Source organism: Chrysochloris asiatica, unplaced genomic scaffold (assembly GCF_000296735.1).
Source record: "Chrysochloris asiatica unplaced genomic scaffold, ChrAsi1.0 scaffold00125, whole genome shotgun sequence".
Classification (NCBI taxonomy): domain Eukaryota; kingdom Metazoa; phylum Chordata; class Mammalia; order Afrosoricida; family Chrysochloridae; genus Chrysochloris; species Chrysochloris asiatica.
Window position 1 is genome coordinate 2,562,719 of NW_006408643.1, and position 10,963 is coordinate 2,573,681.

The window sequence follows — 10,963 nt, forward strand, 5'->3', positions numbered from 1 at the left end:
AGCCTCAGAAGAAAGTCCTGGCAACCTATTTCTGAAAAAACCAGCCAGCGAAAACCAGATGGAGCCGAGCTCCGCTCTGACACATGACAGGGCGTCCGAACATTTGTGGGAAATCTGAATGAAAAGATAGTGGTGTTTTCCTAGGAACTCTTTTGCAGACCCTTGTTGGAGCTGACTTCATGACAATGGCTTTTAAATTTTGTTGAGGTGTGAATCAGTCCATAAACCCCTCAATATTGACTTTGAGTCCTTTGAGTCTGCACTCATTGGGTTACTTTTTCGGTTCATGAACCGGGGACCATCTGGTCTGTTAGTCAGGCAAGAATCCCGAGATACTGAAAGGCTTTTGTAAGGACAAGCAGATGAACGGGGACAAGGAAACCATATGGGGTAATTTTGGGGTTGGCTGGAGGGTATCTTCTTTCCTTATTTAGGGCTCAGGGTAAACTGACCAACCATCCATGACCAGCTGAAGTTTCTGTTTCCGGGGTCAGGAGTGACAGTTGACTGATTTAGATGTCAGCTCCGGTGAAGGAAGGCCTCCACGGGGCACAGGAACTTTGGCTTTGGTTTGCTGATGTGGGACTCAGCACAGGTGACTCCATTTTGAGGTTAGTTTCATCAAGTTAGGGACCCTGGTGGTTCAGTGGTTCAGCACTTGACTACTGACTGAAAGGTTGGTGGTTTGAACTCACTAGCTGCTCCACAGGAGAAAGGTGTGGCAGTTGGCTGTGTAAAGATGACAGCCTGGGGAACCCTCTGGGGCCACTTCTTCCTCTAGCATCACTACAAAGCCACCCCAGGACTGTATGTACGGGTACATAAGAACATGCATTGAACAACGTCTCATTCAATTAAGCGTGACGTCAACCGGGACTCAAAGGCCACAACAGTGTTATTGAAATCAGAAGCAAACTCCATAGTAACAGGTTTGGTTTCGATTCATAGTCAGCTTGAGGAGCCCAGTGGCACACTGGTTGAACACTCAGTTGCTAAAGGAAAGGTCGACAGTTTGAACCCACTCAGCAGCTCCGTAGAAGAAAGACCTGGTGATCTATTCTTGTAAAGGTGTCAGCCTAGAAAACCCTTTGGGGTAGTTCTGATCTATCAATGGGGTCACCATATGTAGCAAAAGGCTGAAAGGCAAAATCATCATTGGAGTCTCTGGGGGAGGGGGTGCAAAAAGGGTGAGTGAGCTCAGCTGCTTAAATAAAAGGTTGGAGGTTCAGATCCATTCTGAAGCACCTTGGAAGAAAGTCCTGGCAATGGCAAATCAGCAACTGAAGACCCTAAAGAGCACAGTTCTACTCTGACACAGGTGGGGTGGGGCTGCCATGAGTCAGGATGGACTCCCTGGAAAATGCTTGCTGAGTGTACTAAGTGTGTCTTGGGGCCCTGGTGTAGCGCTGTAGGATAAGCACTAGATTGTTAACTGCAAGATGGACTGTTTTAACCCATCAGCCGCTCCTCAGAAACCTAGGGTTTCTATGGGTTGGAACCAACTCGGTAGCATTCAACAACAGCACAGCGTGTGTTAGCGCCAGACACTCTAACTACAGCATTTTGATGTGTGCCTGGCTGCTCTCCCTATTTTACAGTCGAGGCAGCGGAAGCCCCAAGCTGAAAATTGCAGTCTGTGTGGGTTTCACTCCAATGGGGCCCTCCTGGGAAGCCGGTCGCAGAGCCGCCCACTCCACACCCCTGCCTGTGGTCTCACCGTGGGCACCAGGCGCCCTTGCAGCATGATGTCCCGGATCTGCCGCCCGCGCCGCGTGCCCCGTTGGGCCTCCTGCCGCAGTAGCTGGCCCAATCCCACATGGCAGAAGCCATACTTAGTTGCCATATTCTTGCACTGTGTCCCTTTGCCACAACCTGGGCCGCCCATCACGAAGATGATCAGAGGGGACTTGAGGACATCTGGCAGGGGGAGCCCGGGAAAGAGAAGGTGTTGAGGATTGAATTGTGTCCTGCCCCCAAAATATGTGCAGAAATCCTAACTCCTGTACTTGCAAATGGGGCCCTGTTTGGAAATAGGGTGTTTCTTTGTTATATTAATGAGCTAATACCAGACTAGGGTGGGTTCTAAACCTAATTCCTTCTGAGATATAAAAAGAACAGAGGACACACAGAGTTAGGAGACATCCTATGAAGACACACAGCAGATGCATAGGAGTCCCTGGGTGGAACAATGACTAACACACTCAGCTGCTAACGAAAAGGTTGGCGGTTGAAGTCTGCACGGTGGTACCATGGAAGAAAGTTCTGGCAATCTACTGCCCCCCAAATCAGTCACTGAAGACCCCAGGGAGCACATGAGTTGGGTGACTGGCTTTAGAAGCTGACAGAGATGAGGAAAGTCCCCACCCTAGAGCCACTCCCAGAATTGGAGCTTTCAGTCTCAGCCTCTAGAACTGTGAGACAAGAAAGGTCTGTTCCTGAAAGTCCCCCATGTGTGGGATCTCTGCTCTAGCTGCCCCTAGGGTAACTACGGCAGAGGCAGATGAGTTGTGCCCCGGACCAGTGGGCACCAATGTGACTTTGTCCGTGTGATTGCATATTGTTGGCTAACATTGAACACAGGCCTCTGGGCATATTCACTGAACAATCTAATGTTGCTATAGTCGTAATACCACAAGTGAACCGGTTCAACAAATGTACTCCCTCACAGTTTAGGAGGCAAGAAGTTTAAATCCAGGGCGCCACCTGTAGGTGGCTTTCTCTTGCTGTTGGCTCTGGGGGAAGGTCTTTGTCATCAGGTTCCCCTAGGTCTAGAAAGTTCCCAGCAAAGGGACCCTGGGGCCAAAGGATGTGTTCCACTCACAGCTCTCCTATCTTGGTTGTTGTTGTTTAGTGTCTGTATAGGGCTTCCAAGGAGCAGCTGGTGAACTTCAACCTCTGACCTTGCGGTTCAAACCAACTTTGCAGTCCAGTGCATTAACCCATGGTGGAGTCGGTTCCGATTCATAGCGACCCTGTATAGGGTTTCTAAGGCTGTAAATCTTTACAGGAGCAGAAAGCTTCATCTTTCTCCTGTGGAACTACTGGTAGTTTTGAACTGCTAACTGTGAGATTAGCAGCCTGACTCAAAACCACTACGCTACCAAAGCTCCCTATGTTTTCGTTGTGAAGTGCCATCGAGTCGCTTCCAACCCATAGTGACCCTGTATAGGGTTTTTGAGGAGCAGCTGGTGAGCTTGAATCACCGACCTTGTGGTTAGCAGTCCAATGTTTATCCTAGAGAGTCAATGAGCTTCCCCCATTAATATCATTTTGTTGTTAAGTGCCATGGAGTCGAGTCGGTTTGGACTCTTAGGGACCCTGTCTAGGGTTTCTGAGGAGTGGCTAGTGAGTTTGAAGCGCCACCTTGCGGTTCAAACTGACCTTGAGGTGAGGATTTACAACATAAAGGATAATTGCATCAGATCACAAAATGCAGGGTAGGATCATGGTCTAGCCAAGTTAGCATATGTTTTTGGGGACACACAATTCGATCTATAACATCGACTTTTGTCCTAGGGTGTCTGTCACCTGGGGGTACGTGGACCTCTCCAGTAACTCCCCCAGGAGTGTTCTGTTGGTGTTACTGTTGAGGGTTGCTGTGGATGAGGATGAACTTGAACAGGCACAGAGAATGTTCTTGATGCTCAGGACTCAACCATCCCATTTTACAGCTGAGGAGACTGAGGCTCAGAGAGGGGCAGGGGACTTGCCTGCTCTTATGGATTAAATCCTAACTATGCCTGTGGAGTCCTGCTGTGGGTTAATGCACCAGACTGCAAAGTTGTTTGAATTGCAAGGTCAGCAGTTCAAGTTCACCAGCTGCTCCTCAAAAACTCTATACAGGGTCGCTATGGGTCGGAATCGATTCAATGGCACTTCACAACAACAACAATGCCTCTGGAGGGAGTCCTCATGTGGTGCTGTAGGATAAGCGCTGGACTGCTAACTGCAGGGTTGGTGGTTCAAACCCACCAGCTGCTCCTCGGAGACCCTGTACAGAGTATGATTTGGAACGATAACAACATAGCCATAGAAAGGTGTCCTGGTGGCGCAGTGGGTTCGGTGCTGGGCTGCTAAACAGGCAGTTTGGACCCACCAGCCACTCCTCAGGAGAAAGTTGATGCCATCCGCTTCTGTAAAGAAGCAATCCTATGAAGCAGTTCAATTCTGTCCTGTGGGGAGGCTGAGTGGGAGTCCACTCCAATGGCATATGGGAGGGACAGCTGTGGGAGGGAAGTGTAACAGGGTTCTGGGTCAATTTGACTAAGACAGGATTCCCAGGGGTCTAGCAGCTGTTGTTTTTAAGTGCCAAGACCTAATGCAGGCATAGTTAACTCTGAAGAGAGGCCATGAGCAGCCAATGGATTGAAGGGCTGCTTCCTTGGGGGTGTGACCTGCTCCCAATATAATGGACACACGGGAAAGTCTCTCTCTCTCTCTCTTCCCCTGGGGACCTGGGACCCTACAAATGTAAGCCATTTCCTTAATAATAAACTTCTCTCCATATATACATATATATGTTTTACTAGTTTTGCTTCTGTGTGAACCCCGGCCTTACCCAGGAGCTCTGGTAGCCCAGTGGCTATGAACTCAGCTGTTAGCTGAAAGGTAGTAGTTCGACCCACCATCTGCTCCTCCAGAGAAAACTGCGATGGCCTGCAGGCCTGAAGTTTGCAGCCTTGGAAACCCCATGGAGGTAGTTCTACTCCATCCTCTGGGGTCACCATGATTTCCACTTGCTGGCAGTGGGTTTGGTTTTATACGGGTGGATGTGAGACATTTGGGAATAGAGTTTTCTTTGTTATGTTAAGGAAGCAACATCAGGGTAGGGTGTGTTTTTAAACCAATCAATTTTGTTATAAAAGGAGTGGATTAGGCACTGAAGCCAGCTAGCACAGATGGGGAAAATAGATGCCAGAACACATGCTCTCCAAAGAATGGAGGACAGAAGCTGAAAAGAGACAGGGACCGTCCGCCAGAGCTGACTGAGTGAGAAAGCCTCCTAGAGCCGGTGCCCTGAATTGTGCGGAGATACATCTCCGCTTGTGAAAGCCACTCAGCACTAGGAGACTATAACGCCCACATGCTGAGCCTCATCTCGCAGCACATCCCTTCCGAAACTGGGAATGCTCCAACCCCAGTGGTCTCCCTTCCATTCTGAAGCTACCACAGCTGTGGTCATACCCGTCCCTCTGTCCTTGCGGTCCCCTTTGCTGGCTCTGCTTTCAGCAGCCACAGCTCACACCTCCATCCACAGAGCATCCCAGGAGTCCCTGGGTGGAGCACACGGCAAAGCTGGATGATGAGCTGAAAGGCTGGTAGTTCAAACCCACCCAGTGGTGCCTCAGAGGACAGGCCTTGATCATCTGATTCTGAAAGATCACAGGCTTGAAAACCTTATGCCAAAATGTGTATCAATTGTTGAATGGAAAACCAATTTGCTCTATCAACTTTCACCCACACCACTGTATATACTGTGGCGCTGTGAGTTAATGAGTCAGACTGCAAAGGTGTTTAAACTGCAAGGTCGGCAGTTCAAGTTCACCAGCTGATCCTCGGAAACCCTATACAGGGTCGCTATGGGTTGGAATCGACACGACGGCACTTAACAACAACAACTGTGTATATATATATATATATATAGTAGTGATTATGTGTTATGGAGTCAGTTCTGATGCATAGTAACCCTGTATAGGGTTTCCAAAGCTGTAAATCTTTACAGGAGTAGAAAGCCTTATCTTTTTCCTGCAGAGCGGCTGGTAGATTTGAACTGCTGACCTTGTTAGCAGCCCAACTCGTAACCCACAACGCTACCAAGGATATAAACTCATCAGTCACTCTTCACTTCAGAAACATTATATAGAGTAGTATTGCATTAGGCAAATCTGCTGCACCTTTTTAAAGTGTTGAAGAGCCAAGATGTCAGCTTGAGGACTAAGGAACGCCTGACCCAAGCCATGGTATTTTCAATAACCTCATATGCATGCGAAAGCTGGACAGTGAATAAGGAAGACCGTAGAAGAATTGATGCATTTGAGTTGTGGTGTTGGAGGAGAAAATATTGAAAGTGTCATGGGCTGCCAAAAGAATCAATAAATCCGTTTTTGAAGAAGTGCAGCCAGAGTGCTCCTTAGAGATCAAGATGGCCACACTTGGTCTCTCATACTTCAGACATATTGTCAGGATGGACCAGTTGCTGGAGAAGGATATCATGTTTGGTAAGGTGGAGGGTCAGAGAAAAAGAGGAAGACCCCCCCAATGAGATGGATTGGCCAAGTGGCAGCATGGATGGACTCAAGCATGGCAACAACAGTGAGGTTGGCCCAGGATTGGGCAGTGTTTCGTTCTGCTGTGCATAATGTCACTATGGGTCGGTACCGACTCGATGGCACCTAACAACAACAACAACAACATGAGTCGAACTGACTCAATGGCACTCAACAACATATATATATCCTGGTGTGATGCTGTAGGAGAAACACTGGACTGCCAATGGCTAGGTTGACAGTTCAAATCCACCAACGGCTCCCAGAAACCCTGTATAGGGTCGCTGTGAGTTGGAACCAACTCTACATCACACAACATGTGACCGACCCACTTAAAAATGTCCCATGGGGTGCAGTTCTACTCTACACACATGGGGTCACCAAGAGCTGGGCTGATTAATGAGTTGTTGTTGTTGTTAAGTGAATTGAGTCAGTTCCGACCCATAGAGACCCTGTATAGCATTTCTGAGGAGCAGCTGGTGAGCTTGAACCACCAACCTTGCAGTTCAAACGGCTTTGCAGTCTGGCGCATTAACCCACAGCACCACACCAGGACTCCACAGTGCTGAATGGGTCTGATGACAAAACCAAAACAAAGAACCTCTTCCATGTCTAGGTCTCCTGTCTCAGAACTCCCTCTCTCCACAGAATGACTACAACCCCCCCAATATTTTACTGTTCACATTTGTCTCCTCTACCAGACTCTACTCCTTGGGGGCAAGGACTAATTTTATCTTGCTCATCCCTGTATTTCTAGTGCTTGGCACAGTTCCTGATATAGTGTAGCAGTTGGTGGTGAAAAAGTGTTCCACAACTGACTTAAAAAAAAGTTGTTGGTTTGAACCCACCCCGTGGCATTCTGCTTCCACACAGCCAGGAAAACCCTGTGGAACACACCATGGGTCAGAATCCACTGGACTGGAACTGGCTTCTTAGGGAGTAAGTGACTGTCCAAGGCTACCGGACACATATACAGAATCTATAGATGTGATGCAGTTTTTCTGTTGCCCACTCCCTTTCCTCCTTTGCTTGGCTAACTCGGACCCAGCTTAAATGTCCGTTCTCTCTTGCCTTGCTCTCTTCTGGAGTGAAGATACAATTTTGTTTTTTCATAAGATGGGAGGCCAGAGACAAAGAGGAAGATCCCAGCGAGATGGACTGGCAAAGTGGCAGTATCAATGGACTCAAGCGTAATAACAATTGTGAGGTTGGCCCAGGACCGGGCAGTATTTCGTTCTGTTGTGCATAGGGTCGCTATGAGTCGGTACTGACTCGATGGCACCTAACAAAGACCTGGTTATGAGTTGGGCTGCTAATTTTAAGGCCAGCAGTTCAAATCTAGCAGCTGCTCCAAGAGAGACAGATGAGGCTTTCTGCTCCTGTAAAGATTTGGTAAGTGCCATCGTTTTCGACCCATAGCGACCCTGTATAGGGTTTCCGAGGAGCGGCTGGTGAGTTTGATCCACCGACCTTGCGGTCCAGTGCTTATCCTACAGCGCCACACCAGGAAACCCGATGACACTGCCGCTATGAGTCGGATCCGACTCCACATCACACAACCACTGACCACCCACCCACGACACTGTAATCTCCAAGAGGGTAGGGCGCTGGTTTGACCCATTCACAGCTGAGTTTCCAGAACTCCGGAGAAAGTCCACAGGTGCCGCTCAACTATTTCCTAAACAGATCAATTAATGGGGGAGCAAGTGAGTATGCGCAGCTGGGTTCCAGGCTTAGAGGGGTGTGTGTACATTTAGATGCTGGGTGGGGGCTCACTACCTTTCTCCTCCCCACAGTAACCCTTCCCACCCCGCGATGTTACCCTTCTCCTGGGGCTTCAGGGGCCTGCTCATCTGGGGCAGCTTGGACTTGCAAAGACCCATCGTGCCAGTGGCCCCAGCGGTAGTTGCGCCACATCCCACCCAGGCCCTGACCCGTCCTGCCTCCACTTAACGTCACAAGGGTCCCTGCCCCACCAGTTTGGCAGATTGCGGGGGGCGGGTAAGAACTGGGTTAGGAAGAGATAATGAATCCTAAACTGGGCCTAGTGGAGCTACAGTAAATCAGCTGTGAAGAGTAGGCCTCAGTTGCTATGGTGACGCAGCCTCATAGGACGCGCTTCCGGAACAAGGTAGCGCATGCGCAGAGCTCCTGAGACGCTGCGAAGGGCGAACGTTTCTTCTTTCCGCACCCAGGATGCCCCGCGGTCGTAATGTGATGTCACGGAGGCATCGTGATTGTGTTAAGTACGCATCATGATTGTATTAACTACGTATAAATAGTCCTGTAGCATAAGTGTTGGATAATTAGTCGCAAAGTCGGTGGTTCAAACCTAAACCCATCAGCCGGCCCTGGGAAACCCTATACTGGCCTGCTGTGGGCGGAACCGACTCCCTGGCATTTAACAACTAGAGTAGGAAACGAGAACGTGAGCAACAGAAGAAGACTCTTTTGTGAGCTCTATGAACTCTGAGCTTCTCTGGAAGCTAAAAGAGGATAAGTGGGTGCGCTGAAAAAGCCCGTAAGCGGAGGGGAGGTTGCTATCACAACGAGGCAAGCGGAAGCGGAAGGGTTCGCTTCCGGGTTAGGCGGCGGCGCAAGCGTAGACGGGCCGGGAGCGGCTTTTTTGGTGGACGCGGCGGCGGCGGAGCGTAGCTTCTGTGTAGTTGGTCTACGGCTGGAGGTGCGGAGCGCTTGGGGGTCCTCGTTCAGTTGCAGAGCTCCGAGACCTAGAAGAGGCATCCCCGGCCGTTAGGTACTTGGACTCTGGCGGAGGCGAGGAGAAGGCCGTAAACCTTGATCGGGTCGAAGCCGCCCCGAGATACTATTATTGCCATGGCAGCCCTTGTGAGTCTCACTGTATTGTGGCAGGGCGGGAGGGGGTCACGGCGGCGGCACCAGTAGCCCCTCATTCACCATCCCACCTTTTGTCTCCTCAGGGCCCCAGCAGCCAGAATGTCACGGAGTATGTTGTCAGAGTTCCCAAGTAAGTCCCCGACCCTACCTCCGCCCCCACAACAGCCAATAGAACTGGTGGTTGGAGGCGGGCCGGGTTCTGCTCTCACATCCTCCAGGACGAGGGTTGAGCTGAGGCCCATCTCTGGGCATCGCTATCTTTGAACGAATCGTTGTTGTTGAATGAATAGACGCTCGAATGAATGAGTACATTAATACCAGTTCTGTTCCAAGTCGACTCTGACACTTGGTGACCCCCATGTGTGTCAGAGTTCATCTGTGCTCCAACACAGGGTTTCCAGGGGCCGATTTTTCAGAGGTAGATCGCCATGCCTTTCTTTCGAGGTGCCTCTGGGTGAATGCGAACCTCCAAACTTTTGATTAGCAGCTGAGTGTGTTGCACCATACAGGGAGTAGAGAGAACAGTAATTCCCAGGCACAATCGTTGGAGACCTTCACACTCCTCTGTGGAGTCCTGGTGTGATGCTGTGGGTCAATGCGCTGGACTGCAATGTCTGTTTTAACCACCAGGTCGGTGGTTCAAGCTTACCAGCTGCTCCTTCGAAACCCTATATAGACTTGGTATGAGTTGAAACTGCCTCGCCAACACTTTAACAATACTCCACTGGGCACCACACTTTCGAGGGGGAAGGGGAGGGCATCAAAAAAGTTCTGGAAAAAATTCATTACCTTGTTAAGAAACTTTTTATTGTGAATTGAGTGAAGGTTTACAGAACAGATCATTAGTTTTGTATTCAACACGTCCTATACCATTACATTGAATGCAATTGCCTACATGTGCCATCACGTATTCCCTTTAACTCTTGCAGCCCTCCCTGTATCTTCCACTGCCTCCATGTTTCCTCTCCCAACCTCCCTCTTTTTGTCTATTGCCTTCCCAGTCACCCCAGGTAAGGAACAATGAACTGGCTAGAAGGTAGATGCGTGTTCATTATGTTTTCAATCCTTTCCCCCCACAAACTTTTTGAAGCCTCCATGGATCCCTCTTCAGGCTCTCTTTCATTTCCAGGCCTTTGTGACTCCCTTAGGTAGAGGAATCGTGTTGATTCTGCAAAACTCACTTCCAGAGCTTTTCCTCCTGGGAAGCATTCCCTGCTTGTCCCTGTCCTCCCTCCCCACTGCCCTCAGGGCCAAGTTCCCCCAAATCCTTATCCCTCCTGCCCTGCTGTGACATGGAGTTGGGAGAAGATGGGGTTGGTTTCCCTGGCAGACTGGGATACTGGATGGAGGTTTTTATGAGTCCCCAGCAAGTAGTCTCTGGGTGGTGCAAACGGTTAATGCTATTGACTGCTAACTGAAAGCTGGAGGGTCTAGTCCAGCCTGAGGTACCTCAGAAGAAAGGCCTGGTGATATTTCAGTAACTCAGCCATTGACAGTCTCGTGGAGCATGATTCTACTGACACAACATGGGGACATGTTGGAGTTGACTTGACGGCACTTGGTTTAAGGCAGTGGCAGCCCAGTGGCAGAATTTCCGGCTTCCATGTGTCAGAGCCGGTTCAGTGCCTAGCCAGTGCACTTTGTGCGTGACCAGCAGCGGCCTGTTAGCGGAGGTTTGTGCATGGCCAGCAGCGCCCTGTTAGCGGAGGTTTGTGCGTGGCCAGCAGCGGCCTGTTAGCGGAGGTTTGTGCGTGGCCAGCAGCGGCCTGTTAGCGGACGTGTGTGCGTGGCCAGCAGCGGCCTGTTAGCGGACGTGTGTGCGTGGCCAGCAGCGGCCTGTT

At 50.0% G+C, this 10,963-nt stretch overlaps 1 protein-coding gene across 1 annotated transcript in view; it reads left to right on the forward strand.

Annotated features, from left to right (window-relative positions):
* The first annotated feature begins 9,101 nt into the window (after positions 1–9,101).
* Positions 9,102–10,963, forward strand: part of GTF2F1 (general transcription factor IIF, polypeptide 1, 74kDa) — a 7,882-nt gene continuing 6,020 nt past the window's right edge. The window contains exons 1-2 of the mRNA XM_006868887.1: positions 9,102–9,113; positions 9,206–9,252. Coding sequence (XP_006868949.1) covers positions 9,102–9,113; positions 9,206–9,252 — 59 coding nt within the window. The remainder of the gene's footprint in view (positions 9,114–9,205; positions 9,253–10,963) is intronic.